Raw genomic sequence first — 27,609 nt, 5'->3', positions numbered from 1 at the left:
ACATCTTTCGTGGGAAGAAGCGAGGTAAGGTCTGTTCCTGGGAAAAATGATATAATAACAAAGGATAATCTGAAGCCTGTGTTCTATGAGATGGACACAACAAAACTGACCAAGATGTATTTACCAAAAAGGCAACTGAAGAGAGAAAAAACGGAAGTGATAAGGAAGGAACAAGCACCTACTGCAAGCGACACCAACCTGCATACACGTAAATCTGATTCCAGTTTAAACAAAAATGAAATAGGTATGCACGAAAGAGAAACAGTTACAAATAAGGGTAGGCTTAGAAACAAAAGTAGCAGGGATAAAATGGGAATCGAAGGAGGGAGTGGTTTGAGGTGGGGTGGAGTGAGACATGAGTTCGAACAGAGCAAGACGGCAGCTCCCACCTCTGGCCACATTTCGCTAGACCTCTTCCTCAGCGCTCATGGAGTAACACTTCACGTCAACGGTGACCAGGTGAGTCTCACTCCACACACTGTCACATATAAACACGCAGGCTCTTACGATTGCTCTTGTTTGAATAAAATTATCTGACGTCAGCTGGAATACAATATGAATGCAACTCCGACCATGAAAGGTTATTGGTGACAGTATTAACACTCGGTTTTCAGTGACTTGGTCTCTGCTGAATTAAAATCGTCTACCTTTAACTGCAGTATAATACTACACTTGTTCCTTTAATGAGTGTGTTAAGTAACAATCGATGTTGTATTATTAACTATTTACTTTAGAAACGTAAAAATCTTTGAATATCATGGTGTGTGAGCTTTGTCACTGACAAGACACAATAATGGCAGCTGTACTTTGGTTCCAGTCTTAACTTCTGCATTATGATCGTTTTTTGTTTATTAATGCAATCTCCAAACTGATCCAGTAAACACAAGAGAGGCTTTTCTAACTAGGTGTTAAAAACAGTCACCAATAGCACTCCCACTACTAGGGTGCTGTCATGGGATGATTCAGTGCGCCAGGTACGAACTAAATTAATAACTGAACGCAAAATTCACAACATTAAGCGAAATGACCGCAGCTGCAAAATGACGAAAACCTCACAAGAGGGAAAATTATATTACCAGATTCTTCTGTTGTGGCATCCCAAGCTTCGCATCTGTGTGAATGCATTTCATAAAAATGTACACATCATTTAGTGCTGACAGGAAGAGGTACTACAATGGTACGTGATACCTAGTTGTAATAAATCAAGTAGTTCCACACATCGACATTTAAGCCACTGGTGTTAACATTCTGATGACCCAGTTTGCTTAACCCCTTATTTATACCGGTACTGTAATAGGGGAGAAACATAATACAAGATTGGAAACTAATTTATGACTGCATATTATGTCGACACATGGCTTGCAGGGTGTAGGTGCGATCAAAACAGGTTTTTATTCTGACAAATATCCTTGCATCCTGTGTCTCGGATTCTTTTTTTTTTTTTTTTTTTTTTTTTTTTTTTAGCGCTAAAGTAACAATACATTGCTTGGTGAAGTGAACATAATGAAGCCCCATGGTCAGGTGTACCGGTCAGTGAACAAGACGGTGCAGTGGGGGAACCATAATAAGCGGTATCATGCAGGGCTGCACCTGGCCGCGTTGCATCAGACCACTGGGCAGGTGTTGACAGCAGCAGCCTTCACCACCTGGCAGGTCACTGGGGACACCGCCTTCATTCACGCACTCCACCATATTCAAGATGGCCGCCTCATCATAATACTTGGGGTGGTGAGTAAAGAACTTTCTAGACGTTGTTATTTTTTCATTGAATTATTGATCATAAAGACCACTCACAATTATCTGAAAGCTAAATACAGAAGTCAAGTAAGCTGATGTGCTTGACAGAGTTTCCTGACTGAGTCAACAAGAGCTAGAGACAACAACAATTTATTAGGGAATTAGAATCAGCCAGTAAATCTTTGTGCCAACAGCCGGACTTCACTACACATTTGGGAGTAAATGCGACAGCAGCTTTGATGATGTTAGGAGCACAGTACGCGCAAACACTGGCGTACCGGGACATTTGGTGCCTGGCGGTGCACAAGGGGAGTAGGGTGGTGGCTGAGACTGTCATAACCTATCTCCCCGGCCAACGCACACCCTTAACAGATCTTGACGTATCTCCTCTCATCCTCCATTTAGCCGTCCCTTCCGTCCCAGGTGAGCGCTAATTGCTGCCTTTGCTCATATTACTGTATGTGAAAGTTCCCACCTAGGTCTTTGAAAGGAATACGTCTTACATTCATAGCATCTTGAGTTCTACGCGTTCTCAGTATACCACAGCAGCAGAGTAGCAATGATACAGTGAATGTGTGATTGTAGACACTAATACCCTGTAATATTTTTCCTCAGAGCCGTGGTGCAGTTGGTATGGCCGTGCTGACTTACAAGAGCGAAGCAAATTCTGCCGACGATACGACGGCTACGGTGACTTCTGTAGGTGCGGGCAGTTGCCGTGGTCGCCTCCGCCGCCACTACCTTCCCGTTTGAAGCAAGAAGTGATTCCGGTGGCCCTGGTGACGGGCGGGCGCCTCCCGCAGGTACTGCGTCAGGTGAACCAGCTGCGGTCCGGATCCGTCGGCGCCACCACACCACTCACTATCTTCGTTGATGGTGACAGTGACGAGGCTGCCGCCCTCGCCAACCTCCTCCAGGTCAACGTCACCTTCAACACAAAGAATCCCGCGCCCAGAGGTCAGTCTCTCAGTCACAGCGATCATCTCTTTTTTTTTTTTTTCTGCCCTCACTCACACACCACATCTAACTGAAACTCAGCCTTATACAAGTCAGCAGCTATATGAGTGTGTACTCCGGCAGGTGCTGACAGTCGCATTACCTGCCATATCAAGTTCGTCCTCACCAACGTGTTTCGCCTCTACCCTGGGACTGACAAAGCCATTATTTTGGAAGATGATTTAGAATTGTCTCCTGACTTCCTCTCGTGAGTACTGACGCGTTCATCCTTTAAATTTGTATATCATTTGATCTCATACATGCTAACGGGCAATGTTTAAAATTAGAATTGAAAGTACATTGATTCTGCAGGGGGATGCTAAAGATACTTCCTTGTTGTGTCTGCTACTCTTAAGACACTGATATTGTTCCCTCACGTTTCCTAAACATTACAGTATGTCCAATGATCGCAATTCCTTATTTTATGCATTCAAAGCATAAACATCTAAGAACAACTTTCAGATTCATAATAATTAGGTAAGATGAATATTCGCCCAATTCAGCAGCCTGCGATTAATGCAGTACCTGAACGATAAATCATGTTAATGCATGTGACACAAGGTGCAGTAGAACCAACTATAGTAATTGCAAGTACCAACTGGCTACGTGTTATGAAGTAACACAAGGTATTAATTAAAACATTAAGACCTCCATCGCAACTTCACAGCTCCTTTTGTAGTTGTTTAACTCAGAACAGGCGCCTTCACCGACTGTGTACCCAAGTTGAAATAATCGTCAGAGACACACTGGCCCTCTCTTTTCCTGTGTGATCTCTTATACTAACATTTTGTCCAGCGTCCACATCAGGTCCATTTCAACTCAATCATGTCAAAAACAGTTTATTCACATCATTTCAGACTAATGCTTTTTATGCAATAAACAAAGAATCGAAGCTGAAACACTGCAAAACTCATCCTTTTCAAGAAAGAAAAAAAAGAAAGCCAAAACTGATATCTTTTTTATTTCGAGAAACCATGACATTGCATTTGAAAGTCTGGAGATGCTAAGACTGACTGAGGAAGACAGTTTCAAAGTTATTCAGTTGCATACCTTTGAGGCTAAGCACCGTACTGGTTCAGTCTTGCATTCAACAGGGACTCACACATATGACGCAAACAACAGACGTGAATTGACCAAAAAAGCAGAAGAAATTTATACAAAAACTATATATTAGTAGTGTAATAATAAATGGCTTGGAATGATGGACACAAAATTTTCTAAGAGTACAGTACATTCGATGTAAATAAATCCAGGAGAGGAATGAAGCTGAAAGTGACGAAGGTCCCTACATTTATGAATGCAAGTGACTCTGGTACACTTACTAGCAAATCTGTTTAAGATATTCAGTGCCGAGTTGCACTGAAAAAGAAAAACATCAGCCAGTCCCATGTTACCACCTTCAAAATGTATGCCCGAGGCTACCACTCTGTGTTCCAGAACATTTTAAGGGGACGAGGGCATCTAATGCCCGTATAGCATTACATGATCAAAAACCTCCAGTTGCCTGAAGGACATTCGAACCACACGCGCAAGGGAAGGCACTCACTCTGAGTAGTGTATTCCAGCAATGAATTATTATTTGTGTCTCTTACATCGTCCCACACACAAAAAAGGCGATAGAAAAACCTGAAAACAAAGTTCATTAAATCTACTACTGCTGCGTACAAATTTTTACAATAATACTGACAACTGGTAGTAGCCCTACACTAAATCCAAATCAAGTGATAGAGAAATTTTCATTGAATTAAAAAAAAAAACAGTGCATATCAGTTACAAAAAAACAAACAAACAAACAAACAAATATTAGAGCAGCTGCAGCAGCAATGAAAGCCACTCTCTGAGAAAGTGTAGAAAATAGTTATGTAAAGTAATAGCAGACATTTACAGAAGTGGCATTACTACCATGAAGCTGCATAAGAATAACCAGAAATTACCAGTAACGAGTGGTGTTACACGAGAAGGCAAAATTTCATTAAATGTGTTCAGTCTATACCTAAAGACGTTTAAAAATTTAGACTTGGATGGTGAAAGACCTAACAAAACCTGTAAGCGACTAAACAAATCTGCTTTGCTGATGACAGTCCTTTTCAAAGAAACAGAAGAGTTAAGAGAAAGTACTACAGAGCTGACCAGGGAGAGATTTGAATGTATGCTTGAAGGTGAATATTCAGAAAGCAAAAATTTTACTTAAAAGACGTGTTCAACTTCTTTCTAACCACGATAGTATATGGAGTGTGCTGAAGAATCTACCTTCTGTACAGAACCACTGCAGGCAAGAACAATAGATGGCGATAAACATCAAATTTCAGTACAATGCGACACACACACACACACACACACACACACACACACACACACACCTCTTATTCTAACAAGCATTAAGTCATTCCTTTGGCTAATCCTCACCCCTTTGGCATACTGTCTGAAATCGGATTAGAACTGTTTGAGGAAAAAAAAAAAAATTGCTGCAACTCTTTCCCTCAGAAAAAGAGTCAGCCAATGACAGATAACATGTTGAAATGCTTGTCAGCATTTAAAACGGCTATATATGGTAATCAGTGTGTCCTTCCTGCTCTAACATATGGTCCGGCATCCTGTAGTCTAATGAAATTTTTAGAATAAATTTGAGATTGCTGCAACAGGAATAGAAAGATTAACTGTATATAAGGTATCACAGGCAGGAATAAAAAGTGTGCTGCCTGGATAAAAGTAGGAAGTGGAGGCTATAATTATTACAATTAAAAACACGTATAGATAAATGCAGGGAACATCTTTCATATGGAGGAAGAGGCGGCCGTAGTCCAGCAGAGGAATATGCAGTTCGCTGTTTCTCTGGGATTTTATGGGAATGGTTAACAGCCAATACATCAGAATGGGGAAGATAAAAAAGGGCTTCCGTCTTCAGTGGGCTGACTCAAGCAGATGATGATGATCATCGTCATCATGATAAATGTTAGTTCACGTGAATTAACGCTGTCGCTGCGAGAGGTCTGTCCGAAATTGAATAAGATTATTTGGCAGTGGCAAAAATAAATAATTCTGCTGAGAGAATTCATCACCATTCATTATCATCCGGACCTGCTGAGGGAGTTGCTAGAGAATATTTCCAAGATATTTTCATAACGGAAGGTCTTCCCTAAGTTAATTCATAACGGAAGGTCTTCCCTAAGTTAAATAATGTCGCCTGAAGGTAGGAACAATATAACATAAAGTGTCACTGCTGTGCATCGCGGTAAAAACAGCGGTGATTTCCAACAGAGATGACAACGGTGTCACAAGCTGGAGTGTGACAGCCGGACAGACCCGTCATTATAAAACCACTTGCAGAATTACCTGGCTTCACTTTTGTTAGGTATAGAGTATACAGTACGAGTACTGTACACCCTTTACTAACTCGTCCCAATACACCAATTCACTCAGCCTACCACTCCCATCCCCTTCCCACCCCGACAGCCCACTCTTCATCCTTCCACCCCACCATAATTATCAACACCCTACCCACTCTACCATCCCACCCTTCCGTCCATCTGCCCATCTACCACCCAAGCTAATCCAAACAGCTGCCTATGACAGTCTTTCCAGAATTTAACTTCTCTTGCCTCAAAAATATTTCACTCTCGTCCATCTCTGGGGTTCATGGTCAAAAGAGCACAAAGGCGCTCAGCCTCAGAACCCATGTACTGTACATTATGTGTCCAAGTTTCGGGCCTCTGACTAGTTTCCCTTTGGCGCTGCTGGTGAAAAACACTCCCACCACACACATGCACATACTCGTACATGCACACACACACACACACACACACACACACACACACACACACACACACAATCCTATTTTTAAAACTGTGCATTAATACAGCTGATGTATGACAGTTCCAGTGTCAAGTGTACCAAAGAACAGCATCGCACTGGCTGCCTCCTGGTCAGTAGGAAATAAAACGCAGCGAGGAAGCAGGCTGCAAAAGAAAGCTCCAACCTGAATCTCCAACTGGGCACAGCTGTATCATTCGGCCAAAAATCTCTAAATGAACTCGCTAGCTTTCCTCAGAACCGATCCTCTAGCTCTGTCAAGCCCTCCAATGCACCACGCTTTTCATAAGCCCATTGAGCGTCCGTGCTGTCGCCAGGACGCTGAAAAGAAGTTTGACGAAGTGTTCGCCTATTACAGTGAAGGAATCGTAATATACAAATCTTGGGAGTACTTACTGCAGAGTTAACAGTCCATATAAAATCAGTGAGGTACTACCTAGTCAAGAACTATCCACTACTACCCTCCTGCGTTAAGGGATGCAGAGTGGCATTTGATTCAGAGAAAAGTCTAAAAAGCCACAATGGAGATCTCTCCTGTATCACGAGGCACAAAGTGACAGCCTTATCCATCTTCATCGCACGTCTTATTGGTTTGGGAAGTCCCACAGCCGCCCACCTGTATCAGAGGGCAGGGTGACACTTTTTGCCCACATAAATGACTAGACAGCCCCAGTGGAGAACCCCACCGCTTCAAATGATGCAGAATTATAACCTTGTCCATCACAGTCACAACCTACCCTGGGCTAGAGATGTCCTGTGACCACCCTCTTGTGTCAGGAAACATAGAGTGATGGACTTACCTATTTATATAGGACCAGGGTTGCCCATAACAAACTACAGAGATGGGAAATGCAGAGGGATTTGCCTCCATGTTCCACCTCGTCAATAGGCACAGAGTACTTTGCAGCCCCTAGGCTCTGAGACCATTTACGTCTTTCTTTCATGGACATCCTTCACTATACTTCTACATCTTTTGAATGTAATTTGTATATGGAGAATGAAGGGGATAATGCACCTGTGTAATATGCGTTGTAGGTTTTGCAGCACGGGAGGAGTGAGTGTTTCAACCGAGGCTTCCTCGCAAAACAAGAAACAGCACGTAAACACCTGACGCTTTCCTGCAACTTATTCCGCAGTACTCGTATACGGGTACCGTTCGTCGACCGCGTGAACTGCGTCACACCATGAAACCGTCAAACGGGAGTTTAAGAAATGGGTGTACTGAGCAAAGGAGTCGGTGGCATGGGTTGGAAATACGGTGGTGCTGGAACTCGAAGGTATACACTATAATAACAGGCCTTGTGGGACTGGCAGTTTGAGTGCAATGAATGTTTATTTCAAATTATCCTCCATGAATAAAAATGTCAGGGGTAAAGAAATGGCGTGGAGAATAACTGGGTAGGATGAGTTGAAATTCTGGTTGGAGTTTGAAGAGACCAAGAGAGTATTCCTTGTGAAAACAGGTATTGCAGATTTCATGGTTTAAATGTTGTGAAGGTTAATTTCATTTTTCTCCAGCAAGAACAACAGCGAGATAAGCTCGCGATGATATCATTTCCCTGACGTCTTGGGACGCAGGCAAAAACAAATCACTGGGAGCACCGCCATGAAAAACTGTAACCAACATGTATACACTACGTGGCCCATTGTTGAGCAAACCTCTTTCTCAGCTCAACAAAACTGTCTAGTGATAGCCAGAAAGAGATGCCCGAGTGATGTATCTTACAGAGAGGTAATCAAGTTATTTTTATAAACTGTGTAATTTCTTTCAAATTATACCTCACTTGGCCTATCTCCAAAAGCTTCCAGTACTCAGCCTTTGAGTGAAATTTCGTCTCCTCCCTCTTTCTGTACCTGGATATGACTTTACCCATATCTCGTTAATCACAATACTGCATCCAACAGTTACTTCCATCAGACGGCCAAACTACTGACGTCAGACCCCCGGCTGTTGTGCGTCAATGCGTACAATTACAACGCGTATCCTCACACTGCCGTGGACCCAACGCGTCTGTACCGGGTAAACGGCCTGCCAGCGTACGGATGGATGGTGCAGCGGAAGGTGGCACAGGAGATGCTGGACAACTGGCCTCGCCTTGATCAGGTAACGACATGATGCTGTGGCGGTGTGTTAACCGTCAGTACTACACAGGAAGGAGTAATGACAGTGTGCTAATTGTGAAATACAGAGATAGATAGACAGGGAGATAGATAGGTAAATAGACAGATAGAGTTACAGATAGATAGATGGACAGATATACGAAAGAATTTTTTTTTCCACATACTAGAAGTTCTGAATGTGTTCATGAGCCCAGAAGTGTACATACCAGTAACTAGACAGCCTCACCAGCAACGAAAGACAGGCCAACCTCACTGCAGTTCTTGGACGTTAAGGCATGACCTGCACCTCATAAGTTACTAAGCAAGAATAGATTCCTTGCTCAATCTACCCCTGTGTCAGGAGGCAGACTGGGATCTGTGGATACGAGCGCGGGTGCTAAAGGGGCGAGAGATCCTGATACCTGAGGTGCCCCGGACAAAGCACGTTGGAGGCGGTGGTGTTCACGTCACTGGTCTGGAGCAGGCAGTCCACCATGGCCGTCGCTCTCTCAACAACCTGCCGAATGTGACACTCGACATTTCCGGGTGAGAGTCGTAAATAAGTATTCGTCACACGTACATGTACAGCAAAAATGGGAAACACATGAGCAAATTATCAATAACCGATTTAACCACTTCAGTTCAATGACACAAACACACACCATCTCTCTCTCTCTCTCTCTCTCTCTCTCTCTCTTACTATGTCCAGACGATCTGTTCACTGTAAGAGACACTTTCGAATTGGACAGGTTAGATATAGCTTTCCTTAACCCCTTCACTGCAAGACGCAATCCCTAAGATGAACGAAATTGTCTATAGCGATAGCAAACGTAATAGAAATATGCGTCCTCGGAGTGAATGGATTGATGAAAATTACTAGTATAACCCATCTCGTCCCAGCAACAGCATTCCAGTAATTCAAAATTTTCATGTTTCTTGGGCATCAGGGCAGAGTTTGGTCGGTATTTAAAGACCCACTTGAGCAACATCCGTTCTGGTCATGTGGTTCGCCTCAGTGACCATCCCTGCAAGGTCCTGCCTCTCCCCACCACCCAGGTCAGTGTCCCGGATAAGCAAAAAGGCACTACACATGGCCCATATTAGACTGTACGTGCTGATAATCTGCATGAGAAAAGCTTGGTTATACATTGCCCTCAGCCTCGTCTTTATAATCCTCATCTTAATCGAAGATGTAAAATATTTTAAATCACTTTCCGTAAACATCTAGTCAGTCACCCTCTTTGATATCCAACTTATCTGTCAGTTATTCTAACTTCTGTGCAAAATAACCATGTCGCTTATATCCAAACCGTGTGTTATACCTTTTCTGGATATCTGCCTACTATACACTATGCCGGCAGGTGAACCAGAGCTTCGTGGTGTACTTGTACCAGCCGGACGAGACCAACAACTCATCCTGGGCATACTACGTCGTTGCCAGGGTGAGTAATAGTGGTGAAATATGAACTCACTGATGCTTCTCATTAATAGCATGTGATTTATTTCTACATCCCATTCTCTTATAAATCGTATTCTTCATTGCACCTGTGTGGCATGTCTATCTGATTATACAGGTCAGTAAGCCATTAACTTCTTACATCCATGAGAAAAAAGTAAACCAAGCATGCATATCAGCACCTTTCCTCAAGCACTCATTATCCTATATACGCTGAACTCTGACTCTATATATGACATGGTAAAGATATGCAAATTATGCCCTGTACCCTGCAGTGCCTGGGGCTGAACGACCATAACTACCACGAGAACCTGAAGATGATGTTTACTTCCTCCTTCTATGGCAACCAACTCTACGTCATCGGCTGCCCCACCTCACCCTTCTGGTAAGACGAGCACAAAAAGTGTTAATCAGTGTTCCTTGCTCGTGACCATCTTAATTATGCATCATCTATTTTGTATGAATATTCTCTCTCTCTCTCTCTCTCTCTCTCTCTCTCTCTCTCTCTCTCTCTCTCTCTCTCTCTCTCTCTCTCATTTTTTGACCCCGCTTATTTACTACCACTTTTAAACTTTTTTTTTTCCTTACCCTCAAACTTTTTTCTTTTTTTTACCTTTTTCATTCGAGTTTGATTAACGTGTTTTTCTTTTCCATCAACTTTCTTACTGGTTCTTCTGATTTCTTCCCGGTATCTTCTTATCACTACGCTTCTATCAACTGTACCTTAATATCACACTCTTATATCTACACGGATAAACCCTCGCTATGACTTCTGCTCCACTGCCAATATAAAATGTCCTCTAAATGTCCTCGTCACGTCTTTTCTGATTATGTAAAGCCAAGATCTTCAGGAAGGAGGGGAGGAGAAGCACATAACTTTACACAACCCCTCATAACCCTCTCAGCAGAACTCTTATCCTTTACTCAATCTTCATCCTCCACACCCCTTTAAAACGCTGCCAGACGTACAGCCGCGTTCATAAATATGGATCCACACTTCCTCGTATTAGTTGCTGTTGTGTCTGCTGCTGGTGTGACGCAGAACTGTTTCATTTAATACCTGGTGCACATATCATCAGTGCACTAGATAGTAAGGCAAGAAGTTCCATATATCACCAACAATGAACACCACAACAGACAAAACGGATAGCCCTGAGTCCTTTTTTATGAACGTGACTGTACACCATCCTTCATATAACCCCCCCTCCTCCTCCTCCTCCTCCTCCTCCTCCTACTTTTTCCTACAGCCAGACGCGGGAGGAAAGGAGGGTGGCGTGTATCTTGTTAGTGCCTGTGATGTGGACGGGGTCATAGCAATCCTGTTGTTCCCTACCATTTTCCCGGGTCGTTTAATTTTCATGTCGACATGTCTACCCTTTGTCGGATAATTTAGCTGTGGTCTGAATAAAAGAAAGAAAGAGAGAGAGAGAGAGAGAGAGAGAGAGAGAGAGAGAGAGAGAGAGAGAGAGAGAGAGAGAGAGACAGAGAGAGAGAGAGACAGAGAGAGAGAGAGAGAGAGAGAGAGAGACAGACAGACAGACAGACAGACAGACAGACAGACAGACAACAGACAGAGACAGACATACAGACAGACAGAAGAGACAGAGACAGAGAGTTAGTGCCAGAGACCACCCCTCATAAACAGATGGGCACAAGAAGAATGAAATAAAACATACCGTCATTATACTGAAGGGGAAAAAATCCTTCCATCTCTAATTTCCCTTTCATCAGTCCCTCTTCTCTTGCCCATTTCTCACACTAACCTCTTCTACTTTTTCAGTAAGCTACGCCTTTGCATCCGCTCTAACATTTCCTCTCCTTCCAGCGTCCCTTATCGTTTACTCACGTCCTTTCGTCCGGCCTCCATCTCTCAGTACATGATCCACTGTCTTCTCCCTCATTTCATTCTCCTTTTTCAGTGATGGATTCAGAAGGGGGAGGGGATCCTGGGGACACGAACTCTCCTTTCTTTTTTTTCTTTTTTCTTTTTTTTTTTTTTTTTGTCTTTCCAATCACAAAAATAATAAAATCTCTCCCTTATATATATGCAGACAATGAACACTAACCCGCAACGAGTACACTAAGAATTAATGAAACTGATAACAGCTCATTCTTTCCGGACCTCCTTTGCGTGAATCTGACTCTGCTGATTATTTCTTCATAATTCATGCCTGTGAAGAGTAATTGCGTTAACTGTACTTTTAAAAAATTCCAAATACTTATTAAAGGTACCGAATCCCTCACCTTATTGCTAAATATCTGGATCCTTCCCTGCTTGACGCCAGTCCCACATCACCCTTGACCTTTTGCTGCACTGGACTCTCTCTCTTGACCTTAACCCGACACCTTCCCTAATCTCCCTCTTCACTCCAATCTCCCTTTATGTCAATCCTCCACCCCTAATAATTTCCATTCCTGAACTCCGGTATTCATTTACATCAACCTTGCATCAAACCTACTCTCCTATTTCATTCTAGTCTCCCCCTATTTCAACCCCACTGCATCCCTAACCTTTCCTCTCTCAAGTTTCAGTCTTTTATATCAACCCTTCATCATCTTTTTCCCGATGAGGTATTCTGTTTATTCTGTATATTATGATTGCCGTCTCTGGGCCACTTTAGGATAGACGCATCGAAAAGGAAGGGGTTAGATGTGGCATTTCATCAGCTCCTTCACTACTAGGCGGCTCTCCTGACCTGGATCAAGTACTCTGATATTAGCAAGAATGTTGTTAAAAAATACACTGTTGGATTGAAGAAGTTAATTTTCCCTCCGATTACAGTCTCCTTTTGCGTCAACCCCGACCTCCCCCCACCCCTAGAAAACACTCATTCATTCCATCTCATCTCCTCGCATCCCCAGCCTGACGAGTGACGAGAGGGACGTGTACCGGGCCAGCAAGGAGGACGTGCAATTCGCGGACAACCACCCGTTCAGGAGGATAGTGATCAAGAGGCACGTCGCTCTCAGGGTACCCGCAACTTCTGTCTCGGAGCTCGTCAGTCTGGAGAACCTCGTGGACTACACCATCAGTCAGGTGTAGAGGAGGGCAAGACAGAGGCCCTTATTCTTCTGCACCAAGGAGGCTTACTGTACTGTACAATAATTCGTCCACCTTCACTTAGAAATTTTCGTCCTTTTGCAGCTTATTTCCCGTAGCCCACTGGCAGAATAACGATGCCGCAGCACTCTATCTATGCCATAGCATTTCTTTGTGACTAATGCCATATTCTAATTTCAATATCTTGTTGCAACACAGCATTCAAGATGGTGTGATGGCAAAGTTAGGGAAAAGAAAATGGAGAGTGTAGCAACTTTTCCTTAGAGATTTATTTTTGCACGCTATATCTTATTTTTCTCTTGGTACTTCTAATAATATTGATAGTGTTTTCATGAATATCCTATCGGAGAATATTAGTGTGCTTTTTGCAGAAATAAACTGGTTGATAAGAGGTATTAGACAGCTTCCTTAACTAACAAGAAGACGATCCAGAGTGTGGAGGGGAACAGCTTGTGAGAGTAAAAGAAAAAGAAAAAAAAAAAAGAAACATGTGTCCGAGGCAAAGGTGGGTAGGGATAATATGATTACGGTGTTAATTTCATGCGAAACTGGATGAGACGGAGCGTAGGAGTAAGGCGTATCCACTGTTTAGAAGAAAGGGATCCAGTTATTTACCTGTCATCATAAGGATTTAACTAATACAAAACTGTACTGGGAAAAATGTGTTGCCTTTCCAATCATTATCTTTTGCTTGTGTTGGCTGCCCGTACCTGCAAAACGTGTGTGTGTGTGTGTGTGTAATTCACCGGGTCGGGTCGGTCAGGATCACTTGATGGTCGTGATCGTCAGCTTTTACCCTCCCGGCAGGGAGCTGAGAGCTCATATAGTCCGATCTAAGGGCAAGGCTGTGACCTTCACACACGCACACACCCGTCCCCTTGCTCAAGGGGGACAGTAACCACCCACTTCGTCAGTGAAACTTTTCGCAACCTGAGCGAGGCGCGAGCTCCCGTCCACCAGTTGGCAAGCGAGAGCGTTACCACTGCACCAGCGAGCGGTGTGTATGTGTGTGTGTGTGTGTGTGTGTGTGTATAGTCTGATAACCGGACGAGATTGTAGTGGAAGAGAGTGGCGTTGAGAGCTCATTTAAGCGTAAGTTGTGAGCTTAGAGATATGGAACGGTGGAATATTTGGCTGGGATGAAATATACCAAAAGTGTACCGCTTATTTCTGCATCAGTAACGACAGGTGACTGATAGAGATCATGAAAATAGATTTAGGGAGCAGCTATTCAGGGAGGCATTGGTTAACCGGATAGATATGTATGTCTATAGCGCACACACACACACAAATGAATAGTAGAGTTGGTCAGAGTGGGATTCCGGCCAAGGAAGGATGAATACAATAGTTAGGCCTTTAACATTGGCTAATATCCTCGTCTTCTGCCATGGTGTAACTCAAAGAAAATGGTATGTATAGGAGTAACTACTGAGGATGTAAAATTCATTTACCTATTACAGTATTCAACAATCTTACTCTTGTATCCTCTTTATATAGTTCTGGCTGGCATACCCTAACACGATGCATCCTTGTAAGAGTATTCATTAATTTACCTGCATCATAGCATTCCTCAGTGGTGACACTGCCACTGCTGAAGTTTGGATCTCACTATCCACTGTAAGCTCTGCACCATCGTACCTTCTCAGCAGAAGCACAGTAACGACCAGAATATCCCCGTTCTCATGCTGAGAAAGTGCGATACAGATGTCTGCAGTCAGAGCAGAACATGTGAAATGTGAAGTGTTTTTCATCATGGGCGTACCCATGGGCGGGGGGGAGGGAGGGGGTCACTCTTCTCTTCAGTAGCTAAATACTTTAAAATATCACAATTTTCTTTAAAGGAAAAACTAAGTTATACATACTGCTATCAAACCAAACATACCACTATCAGATTTGAACTCTATGTCTTGATCTCTTCAGATCAATGTTTCACTCGAGAACGACAGTTTCTGCTGGAGGGGATTCGTTGTCAATCCTTTTTTCCAACAGAGATCTATCGTACACTGTTATGGTTAAGTTCTGATCCTTACCAGGCTATGTGAGTAGTTCACAATGAAACTTATTTGCGTAGACAAGCATAGCTTTGAATTAAATATCTTAACACTAACGGTAGGTCTTTGTTAGGTGTGGAACCCTGACTAAAGCTCTACTAGCCAATGGTGGGATAAACAGGGTGTCAGAAACTCTTTCTCACGGGCTTACATTTTTTTTTTTTTTTTTTTTTTTAAAGAAGGGTGTTGGTGTTGGGAGAGCAGGTTTAGCTTACAGGATCACCAATATTTATCATTTTGATGCCAGATTAATCTCTTCAACCCGAGGAAATAATTTGTAACGTGTTTTTGCTAACTCAGGACAATTATGTTGACATAGGAGAATTCCCTCGTAGTGAGGGGGTTCATGAACATTTTATTTAACCGTCCAGTTCCAAGTCACTCCCCAGATGAATGAAATCGTCAGGAGACAGCAAGAATGAAACGATTGAATGGCTAAGCTTATTTTCGTAATTTTCGGTGATTTTACGTCAAACATGATACTGTACTTCTCAGTTATAGCACACCTCTAACATCATTCATCGATTACTGATATACTTCTAGCGCATCCACGGTCAAAAGGAAACAAAATACTAAAAATTAGTGAGATCACATTCGACGCCCTCCTCTCACTCCCCTTCCTCTTCGCTTTGACACAATCCTGGGCACATGACTGAGTCCGAGTCTGTTTTAGTCACCGGTATGAACCTATAGGGTGGGGACGTATGCCAGCACTCACCTTACGCGTTCACCACGGCAGAATATGACTCGAGACTCAGGGCACAGCTAATCAGGAGACGAATGCAATAATCACTGTATATGAAGCTTGTAGTGACTGATGAATAATAAATATGAAGATAAACAGATAAATAAAACTGCCATAGCCAGAGCGCTTGCCGGATGGATCCGACTGTGTATTAGACACTACCATCCTCCATGAGTCTATAAAATTTCATAAAAATCCGATGAAAATTGACAGAGATATGACTTTTTGAAAATTTATCCCAATTTAAAAACATGCGTTAAACCCCCTAAACAGCCCAGGGCCTTTGACCGATTGTGATGAAAAAAATAAATAAATAAATAGGCTTCCAAGGTTTATGGATATCTACCTTCTGATCTTTTTTTTTTTTCTTTTTTTTTTCAGAACGATTGGCGCAAAACTGTGACCTGAAGAGTGCACACACACACACACACACACACACACACACACACACACACTTACGGAACTGACCAATATGTCTGCCAAATCGAAAGATACCGGCACGCAACAAATATAACGTAGATGCTAATGTCAAGGGGAAAACAAAAAATGTCAACACTATCATATGAGTTAACACGTATAAGTCTTGGAAAGGCTTCCCTCCACATTCATATCTATTTTTCATTATATATTTTTCTGAAATCTATTGATTAACTTCCCAAAAAAGAAAAAAGTCTGAACGGACAAAATAAAGACTGATATCGATAAAGGATAAAACACACACACACACACACACACACACACACACACACACACACACACAAATATATATATATATAAATATATATATAAATATATATATATATATATATATATATATATATATATGAGAGAGAGAGACAGACAGACAGACAGAGAGACGCGGAGGAAGGATGAAAGCAAAAATGAGATAGGGATATAAAGATAATAAGGGCAATGGAAAGAGGGGACAAAGGGACAGCGAGGTAGAATAAGGGGAAAGGCAAGAGGAGAGAGGGATTGGAGGAGGGAGTGAGGTAGGGAAGAAAAGGAGGGAATGAAGGGAGAGGGAGGGAAGGAGGGAAGCAAGGAAGGGAGGGTCGTAAGTCTGTTCAGTCCAGCTGCAAAAACAGTTGGTTATGACATCAAGTGTACAAGTCTCTCTTCCTCGCTCTCATTCTCTCATTTTGTACTCTCTCTCTCTCTCTCTTTCTCTCTCTCTCTCTCTCACACACACACACACACACACACACACACACACACACACGCTCACATTCAACTGATATTTTATTTCTTGGCATTGTAATGTTCGTATACCGCTAGTTAGTAATGCCAAGAATGAGATAACTATGACCAGAAGACAATAGGGATGACTCAGGGTGCAACACCAGTGCTCACCAATTGGTCGTGAAGGCCGAACATAAGTCGTCGCCCTGTAACACTGACCGATTTCTCTCACGACCGAATTTCTCCATTCTTGCCTGATCCGTAACATCTCCATCATATTTTATTCAGATCAGATCAAAACTGTCTGGGTTGATCTTGCCCCCTGTGTTCTGGATTATCGACCTTTTGTTCTCAAAAGCAAATCTCTTCATCCTTGGTTGACCCTAAATCCTTCCGGCAAGTTTAGTCCAGCTCGAATCAAAGCTGTTTGAGTTATATGATCGAACTTTAGATCTTTCTGTGTGTCCTTGACCTCTGACCTACTGCTTTCAAAATCATATTTGTCAGTTCCTTGGCAGGCTCTTAATCCTTCCACCTAGTTTGTTCCAAGTCAGATCAAAACTATTTTTTTTTTTTTTCACTCTGATATATGGGTCGAACTCTGACACTGCTTTGTGCAGTTGACCATTTACAGGTTGATTATAAAATAAAATCCATTCGTTCTTGCGTGACCCTCAACGTTTCCATCAGTTTGAGTCTAAATTGCATAAAAACTGAAAGCTGACCTTACTGGGTAAATCTTTAATCTAATCCTATGACCTTGATCTTTGATCTGTTGTTATGAAAAGTATAGGTCAACCCTTTGGCTGAAGCTCAACCATTCCACCAAATATGGTTGAAATAGGATGAAAACTTTCTGCCATAATCTGTTAACACACACACACACACACACACACACACACACACACACACACACACACACACACACACCTGGTGAGGAAAACAAAACACCTGTCTCTATTGCTAGTAAGGTTGCAAAAACATTGCTAAGTAGTTGTATAAATCAGTAATTTGCATAGTGTATGCTTTGGTGGTGGTGGTGGTAAACATTCCATGGATACTGATAAATACGATCGTGTCAACAATATGGATAGGAATGATGCTAATGATGGTACCGTAGATAATGACTGTTTTTATGACATTTAGTGTTTTAGTGGGCGAAGTGAGTAAGAACGCAATTAGACAGGTCAAGTTTCGCCTCAACCAAACACAACAATAAAACTGTATTAATTCGGTGTTATTTAAGCTACAGCTGATCTATGCACGTCGCCGGAAAGCTTATAAAAAGGTAAAAAGTATTATCAAAATTCGTCATCATATTCCTGAATAGAAAAAAAAAAGTCACTCAGCACTAAACAACACCAAAACTGTGTTATCTCTTACACTAATAAAGCAACAGCGGACATATGCACATCGCTGGAACACTATGGAAAAGAACTGTATTCTAATTAAAAGTTTTTTCTGTAATTTTACGACCAATTTGCTTAAAAAAGAAAAATTTAGCACTGGAACGAAGTTATCTCTAATATTATAAATGCTACAGTAGACTTACGCACATCAGTGGAAAGCTTCTCTAAGAGTAATAGGCGTTACTGAAGTGGGTTTTCACAATATTCATCAACGTACTGCTGAAAAGTGCCACGAAATTCCACACTGAGCACAAAAATTCAGTCGAGCGTACGACCCGCCATAGGCTAAATTAGCATAGGGATCCGAAGACCCTAAACTAAATAAGTACTTCAGAGTGGGTATTAGTATTAGACAAAAGGGATGGTATACTTCTTTTAGCAGGCCTGATCGCACGAACACGTTCCACATTTTCATGTACGGACGCCATAACTTCACCATAATGATGACGTCTGGTATAAGTTGGGAAACTGTGCAATGAGTGACAAGAATTATTAATTTTGCTTGTAACAGACACTGGCCATACACTAACCATACGTTTCCACAGGCCTACGCACAACAGATGGCGCCACCCATTCACATATCGTCACTTAGACACCATCGTCCACAGTCCTCTACTGATTACATGTTAGGGCCATCTCATTTGGGACTGGTACGATGATGAGGGTGGGGGATGTTTTGTTGTCATGTTGTTTGTCTCGTGGAAAATGAGTTAAGGTTAGGGTACATTAACGAAAGTCTTATCTCGACACTGGGCTCTGCCCTTGCCTGGAATCGACCTCTCGCCTTTTCAGACGGCAGCCCAACACTTTATCACCCGACCACCACTACTTCATCTTCCTTCTTACTGCTGCTGCTGCTGCTGCTGCTGCTGCTGCTGCTGATGATGATGATGATGATGATGATGATGATAACGTACTATTCTCTCACTGCTTTCAGTGATTATTTACATTTCCTTCCATTACACACACACACACACACACACACACACACACACACACAATAACACTCATGTAAGCACTTTTTCGTAATCCTTTATGCACCGTACATTCTATCACGTTTCACACAAATCCCATCAACACACACACACACACACACACACACACACACACACACACACACACACACACACACACACACACACACTGGATCGTCCCACAAGAATTTCACACTCGTCCATCCTTTGCAGTCATTCCACAGCCCATTCCCTCTCTCAGTCTATCTACGCTCAGACCTTCTGTCCCTGAACACACTCATTTCTAAATTCATTCGTTGATCCTTCGTAATCCCACTCACATTTATTCACTCTGTACACCCATCTTCATGGTGGTAGATGGGGGCCGCTATCAATCACTCACTTGATGTAGTGTTGCCTACTATTTCCATCATGTCTGTTATTCTTTTTCAGTGTCTGTCCTGCTCCTTTTCTATTCCTCCCATCCTTCCCTTTCATTTTTTTTAAATTCTTCTTTCCACTTCAAGTGCCACTACACTGAGTGACAAGCCAAATGGTTTCCTGTAACTAAAGAAACCATTTGCAACGCTGGGTGACAACTATATAGCCAAACAACGGGATGACATGGAGGTTTCTATGCGCCCTTGTTAACTGGGTGGAGAGACGTAAACGCGGCGTCCACTCAGGAATCAAACTCACATTAATCCCAGCACCTTGGTGTGGCAAGGCATATGGGAACATCGGTTCACTGCAAGGGACGGCCCTGCAGGGGCGGCTGTTTGTCTGCGGTTGATGGGTCTGCTCAGTCAGGCAGACTGGGATAGCACAACAACAAAAACAACAACGACTTTAATTCTGAAACTGATGAAGCAATATTATAAGAACTCCACATTCCAGATGAAAATACTTTTGTTATCACTGTAGACTTAATATTAAGGGATTTTTGGTATGACTCAAAATTTTATATGGATTTTGACCTGTGACATTAAGATCAACGTCAAAGTCATTCATACTAGGAAGATCATGATCATTCATGACCCACTACATTTCAACTGAGTTTCGTCAAAACTGACCAAATACTTTCCGATTTAGCACTTGCAGGCATGAGAAGGCCATTTTGATTTTCGTCAGTATCTCAAAAAGCATTTCTTGTATTTTAATATCAGTACCCAAGTGCACTAGTATATGTTGACGACTACACACTGGAACATTTGCAATGAAACCGATTCCGTTGATTTGGCTGTGCAGGAGAGCAAAAAGTAAACAAATAACAGAGGGAGCTAGTGTGGCGATAGTACGAGGAAAAAAAAAAAATGTGTCAAAAGAAGACTGCAGCCGAGATACATCACTCCTGAAAATTTCAAGTCTTTATCTAGAACGGTCTTGGAATGTCTGCCCCTTAGATCTTATATATATATATATATATATATATATATATATATATATATATATATATATATATATATATATATATATATATAAGAACTCCGCAGCATGTGGAGTTCTTAATAACAACAACAGTGCCCACGTTCACTTTTAATCCTCCACATAGTCGATCAAATCATTCGTTTTTCGTATGCCCACCCACTGTCCGCATGCTCATCCTACACTTGCGTTTCCGCACAGCCAGAAATACTAAACACCCAAACACTCACTACACACTCATTTTTGCACAGCCACCCTATTCACCCGTTCTCCCATCTGCTGCATATGAGAATGATACATGAACTGCCCAGGTTTAGCGCTGCGTCCTCTTACAACCACCTCTCCGACACATACACACACACACACACACACACACACACACACACACATTTATACATTCATACGTGAATACACACCACCTCCCAATTTCCCACAGCCACATCTTCAAACAAACACACACACACACACACACACACACACACACACACACACACACACACACATCAACTTCCAACTTCGCACAACCACATCTCCAAACGCGCGCGCACACACACACACACACACACACACACACACACACACACACACACACACACACACACACACACACACACACACACACACACACACACACACACACATACCATCTCCCAGCTTCCCACAGCCACATCTTCAAACACACTCACACACACACACACACACACACACACACACACACACACACACACACACACACACACACACACACGCACGTCACCCAACCTCCCACAATCAAATCTCCACACACAGTTTCAAGCTTTGTGTGTGTGTGTGTGTGTGTGTGTGTGTGTGTGTGTGTGTGTGTGTGTGTGTGTGTGTGTGTGTGTGTGTGTGTGTGTGTGTGTGTGTGTGTGTGTGTGTGTGTGTGTGTGTGACTACTGGACTAAAATGCTGTCCTGGTCGTTATGGTGCCGCCAGTGGAGTCGTGAAGAGCGTGTCCCTTCTCTCTTATCACCTTAACAATTTGGTATTCTTTACCCTCTATTTCTTTATATTGGTTAATCTCACACAGTACAATTTATTAACAACAGCAAGGGTGTTTTATGGGATGACATCGGGTTTTTGGAGGAGTATTAAAACTTAGAACGACATTAAATTTCAATATCTCCCCTTCAGATTCCGGAGTTTCAACCAGAATCATCATAATTATTAGTGTGGCTACAAATTCCCACAACCCTCTCCCTCCTGCAAACCCGCACACCCACAGTCACAACCACCTCCCTCCCTCACACCCACAACCACCTCTTCACTATACCCACACAGTGTCTGCCACCGACACCCGCATTACTTCACCCACATACTGTCTCCCGCCTCCCCTCACACACTTCTCCTGTCACCCTCATGTACATGTCTGCACTGCTCAATTAACCCCCACCAGGACCACACGCCCTGCTGCCATTTACACCCACTGGCAACACGCTAGAGCAGCCTATGCTGATACTAATTCTCATCCCACTCAGCCCACACGCCTTCACACACCCCTAAATCTACACGGCTACCTAACCCTAGATTACGCTTTAACCTTTTCACAACAAAAATGTCTTTTATGCTCTACTCTGGCTCATTCCGGACGGCTTCATTCAGCCCAGGAGAGATTTAAAGAAATAGAGAAGTTAGATTATCATTATTCAATCTTTTTTTTGCCTCATAGGAGCGTAGGGGTCCAGGGATAGGCTACTCATTCTTGACAGTTAAGGCACGGATAACCTGCCTCATATGTCTCTGAGTTGCATTATATGACCAATAAACCCCAATCAACCCTCAGATGGAAACCTGTGCAGGCTCGATCCGACTAAAGTGCCTCAAGCCTCTAGACCAGTAGGAGTCAATTGGTCACATGGTTACTACCGAGAGTGGTACTGTATATGGTTTATGGGATACAGGATACAATTTGAATCGTCAGTCAGTGTTGAGTGGCCCGAAGGCAGCACTACATCGAGTGAGTGGATGATGGGCGCCTTCAATTACCACAGAAGTTAGATATACAATGGCCTTTACCAATCCGGCGAAGCCGGATGATATTTTCGGCAACTGCCCTTTTACCGCAGCGGGAGATTCAGTGTGTGTGTGTGTGTGTGTGTGTGTGTGTGTGTGTGTGTGTGTGTGTGTGTGTGTGTGTGTGTGTGTGTGTGTGTATTAATTCCTCCTATGCTATCTGACGGACATAAATGAATCTTCCCAGGTGAGTTCGTCTTGTTACTCCTAATGTCTTCCACACTACATAAAATCTTCCATCTTTATATTTAGGGAGGTCAGCCCCCTCCAAAACTTATAAAGGTTACAAAATGGGGGAAGGAGGGCATGTATGCCTTTGATATCTTAAAACAAGTTGTACAATGATTCTTGGGAGGGTCAACCCCCCCCCCCAAAAAAAAAAAGTTCAGAAACTGGACAAAGATTTAAATGAAACTTCCCAGGTGAGTACGTCCCTTTACCCCAAAGGTCTTCCACTATTAACAATTCTTCAGCCATGATTTTTTTGGGGGCAGCCCTCTCATTCATTTAAAATTTCTCAGAAACTGAAAGGATGGCAGATATGGCTATGACAGCACAATAAAATAATCTCTTGAAAAGAACATTTCTGTTGCAGAGTGTGGCAATGTATGCTATACACCATGTAAACGAGGTAGACATACACAGTCAAAATGGAAAATCTGTAGAGCAGAGAGTAAAGCAACATAAATATACCGTGAGGGCCGAGCAATAATTTAGTGGTATATCTAAACATGCAGAGAAATATAACCACACAGTTAATTGGAATGAAACAAAAAACATCTACAAATCTAGCTCTAGCACAGGGAGATTAAAACAGAATGTACTCTGATAACAAAAGTAAGATCATGAATATGAATGAAGTAACAGATATACTAGTAAAACTACTAAGAGAAAACGCAAAATTATGAAAAGGGTATTGACTCTTGTAAACAGTAAGTTTGTAAAGCAGCAAAATATTTAAATACTTGGTAGCCATATTTCATTCATCTAGAAGAGAGTGAATGCAGGTGGGTAAGGTGTGACGGAACAAGATGAGGTCAGGTGAACAGTGGGAGGCTAGGAGGTGAACCAAGGAACACAAAGGCGTAAGATGTGGTTTCTCATTCATACTGTAAATAAATAATGTATCTATTTTTAATATCTTTAGTTTCTGTAATGCTGTTAATACGTAGGTTATTTACTCATTTTATTATTTTGTCTCAGGTGTAAAATTAACGTATGCTGCATTGTTATGAACAAGATCAGGGAATAATTTTTACTCAGTAACCCACAAGAGGTCATGGTAGGGTATATAACGTCCTATTTTCCCCAGATATCTCTGTACACCCTGAAGATGTCTTGAAATATAGAGGAAAGCTCGATATTCCAACGTTTCATCAGTTCCTGCGAGCAATATTCGTGTAATATATATATATATATATATATATATATATATATATATATATATATATGAGCCTCTGTGGTACAGTGGTAGAGTGTGCGTTTCGTACACGGGTGGACCAGGGTTCGCGCCCCGCCAGGGTAATAAACTTTGGAAATGTTCACCCGGCCACGTACTGCATTGGCGGACACAAGGGGTGCTGTGGTTGAACCAGTGTCGCTTACTGTAAAGTATGCTTGCACCCAGTCGGCTTGCGCGGGCCGATTACACTTGGTTCACAGACTACACACACATCCAAAGCCACTCCAACACTACAATTACACTTACAAGCACTTCTCACCCTACATACAATCTCTACCAGACAGCCTAAGCCACTTGGTAGAGATACATTGGCTGTATCACGACTTCGGTAGGGATAAGCCAGTCCTGCAGTGGATACTCAAACGGCTGATGATGATGATGATATATATATATATATATACAGTAAATATAGATCCAGTTTGATAGCTGTATGCCTTGTACTAAGAAAACAACATTTTCCAATCTTCCATAGGTTACGTATTTACCTTTTAATGTTCTCATACCCGATTAGTACTGTTTCTTTTTATTTGTCATTTATATACTTATTATTGTTGTTATTATCATGGCGTAAATAGTCCATTACGAGTACTATTATTTTTGTTGTCGTTGTTCCAGACCATGGCCCTAACTATAGGACCACACCCCATCCCGGCTGGGCCTAACAAGGAAGTGTTGCTGTCATCTGCCAGACATCAAATCAGGCGTTACGGAGAGCAGGGTTGTTTGAGCACCCGCCACCCCACCCCTCCCCTGGAGCTGGTGAGTGGCTCCTGGACACAGTGGCCCGCACCACACAACACACGCTCAGCGATGTGTTGCAATGATGTACCCCATGACATCATATACCGGATTCAAAATGTATGCCAGACAACACACCAAAACACAAAGCAATTCTAGAACGACATCCCCCGGACATATACAAGATTTACAGTACTCAACGACACACAACACACAAAGTAACACAACCAGGTTACATACCCCAAAACACCCCTTAGCTCACAGAAAGACAAATCGTGCTACAAAACTCTTACGACAACAAAGAGCATAGAGTAAGGACACATGATACACCTCAGCACAGACTCCACATTACATCACACCCCAAAACACACTAGTGGTGCACATATATATGATATAAAGATACATCAAGAACTAACTATCCCAGCATCAGAAGCTGCATATTAAATTCACTGCCATCGCTGCTTTAAAAAAAAAAAAAAAAAAAAAATTGAGATGCTCATACCACTTCATCCACAAGCCTGTTTCTCAAAGGCATTTGTGTATTACGGTGAATCATTACTACTGCGACTGAACTCAAAGTCAAGCGTTATCGTAGCCAAAACAGTCTTTCACTGTGACGAGACAAATATCTCAAATTCATCCACTTTTTTGCTCATAAACTACAACATGAGACTAAAGTCTCTTTTAGCTCGGAATTTGCAGCCTCACTCGAAACCGACACACTAATTACAGTATTCCCTTTACCCCAAACTATGTACACTGATGAATCTTAGTTGAGGCACTGTCGTAGTCGATGTGGTGTACCTGTTAATAGGACAGACTCTGTTACGGATAGACCTGCATTAGTAATTGAGCCTTCCAACTTCTAACGGGGCAAAATACGTACGAACACGAATACTGATCTAATTGCCTCTACCACAGTATCGTCTCTAGCTGCCACATACCATTGATGAGCATGTCTGTCTCTGGAATTAGATACAGGTATTGCGATAGTATGTGACTGCATCAAAATTATTGTATGTGGTTCCCGTCCACATAATATATAAAACTGCTCAACCCAACGTCTCAGAGAAACGGTATAACTGAAAATTTCGTTTATCTCCCAACAGTTCGGTGACAACATGCAACAGACAGGGTGACATTAGCCTCTCCACGTCTTATCACCATCACGTATAGAGTTATTCATATGGACCATCAGCCAAGGACGTCAACAGATACCGAGATGTTACTGTTGATGTTATTTGGTTCAGATGAACTTCTCTAGAATATAAATAACAAAAAACACAGATGTAAGTATAGCCTAACCTCATCATTTTAAGCAGAAATATTCATACACACTGCATCACTGTATGGTGGAGAAGTAAACATAAAATGTTTCACTTAATCACGTTAGACAAATTTATAAAGCTTATAGATAAAACTTCAAAGCCTGCAGCCTTTACTTGCTGCACTGGTATCCAGAATTCTGGCTATTGTTACTGTTGTTGTTACTTATTCCCAATCTGTCCGGCCAAACAGACCCGTCGACCACAGGTAAGCAACTGTTTCTACGGGGCCGTTCTGCAGGTATAGTACAGTACATTCCATGCAGGAAGGGATCCGGTGCCTTCCCTGCGGTAGACATCGCCTCCACAGAATCGGACCAGGGTCCTTCCCAAGGGGAGATTCAGGGAGATAGGAGGAGTTCTGGCTCCCGGGTGGACGCCGCAGCTGCTCCACGCAGGATGCACAGCATCACCACGTGTAGGCTCTTCGTCAGCGCCAGATTCTGACCATAATATGTGCTTTCTATTCGCAGAATGGAATTGTAACGATAAATATGTCAAATCAAAACAAATCTTGACCAAAAGACAGGACACAAATTTCATGACCATCATTGCTTTACATCGATCACTCTCGTGCCTAGTAAACACAACCATACTTTCACACACCAGTAAATTAATCGAGATTTAGGAGATAGTACGATTAAGCTGAAACAGTAAACAAAGCCCATAAATTTACTTCCATCCATCCACACACACACACACACACACACACACACACACACACACACACACACACACACACACACACACACTCCTTTAGCAGCGTGGGGTAGTTATCCCCAGTAACCTGATACGTGGTAACAAGGCGACCTCTGATATCACCAACCTCAGGGACAGGGAAGTGCAGCTGGAATTTGGCCAGACAGTGGCGAGTTGGAAGTGCATATTGCCACATGTGACAACAAATTCTTAGAAGAACAATGATAAAGAAAAAAACATTTAATTTTGCTTCGCAGTCATTCTGAGTTTTTTTTAGTGGATTTTCTTCATGTATTTCACCTTTGCCATTTACTTATAAAGATACCTAACACCACCGTAGTACGAGTACATGGCTACCTCATCAATAGTCCTTATCCATTAAGATTATACGACACTCAGAACTTACTTCTAAGCAGACCACTACAT

General features: G+C 42.4%; 1 protein-coding gene across 1 annotated transcript; it reads left to right on the top strand.

Annotated features, from left to right (window-relative positions):
- The first annotated feature begins 309 nt into the window (after positions 1–309).
- LOC145412155 (protein O-linked-mannose beta-1,2-N-acetylglucosaminyltransferase 1-like) lies at positions 310–26,298 on the top strand. Its single transcript, XM_080282090.1, has 13 exons — positions 310–459; positions 1,522–1,728; positions 1,932–2,160; positions 2,353–2,694; positions 2,818–2,941; positions 8,449–8,647; positions 9,005–9,189; positions 9,591–9,699; positions 10,005–10,085; positions 10,375–10,484; positions 12,962–13,136; positions 25,037–25,180; positions 26,269–26,298. Exons 1-13 carry the CDS (start codon positions 310–312, stop codon positions 26,296–26,298), a joined length of 2,085 nt encoding a protein of 694 aa, XP_080138216.1.
- The last annotated feature ends 1,311 nt before the right edge of the window (positions 26,299–27,609 follow it).

Source organism: Coenobita brevimanus, chromosome 92 (assembly GCF_032717465.1).
Source record: "Coenobita brevimanus isolate Jiangsu-jjx chromosome 92, ASM3271746v2, whole genome shotgun sequence".
In the NCBI taxonomy this organism is placed as follows: Eukaryota; Metazoa; Arthropoda; class Malacostraca; order Decapoda; family Coenobitidae; genus Coenobita; species Coenobita brevimanus.
The sequence above is the reverse complement of the archived record's forward strand: the minus strand, read 5'-3'. Positions and strand labels throughout refer to the sequence as shown.

What these genes read in the sequence shown, in the direction of transcription:
- LOC145412155 (XM_080282090.1), top strand. Translation starts at nt 310, where the DNA reads ATGGGAATCGAAGGAGGGAGTGGTTTGAGGTGGGGTGGAGTGAGACAT. An exon ending in AAAGAATCCCGCGCCCAGAG is followed by an intron (nt 2,695 to 2,817) that starts GTCAGTCTCTCA and finishes GTACTCCGGCAG; the next exon opens with GTGCTGACAGTCGCATTACC. An exon ending in TGCCCCACCTCACCCTTCTG is followed by an intron (nt 10,485 to 12,961) that starts GTAAGACGAGCA and finishes TCGCATCCCCAG; the next exon opens with CCTGACGAGTGACGAGAGGG.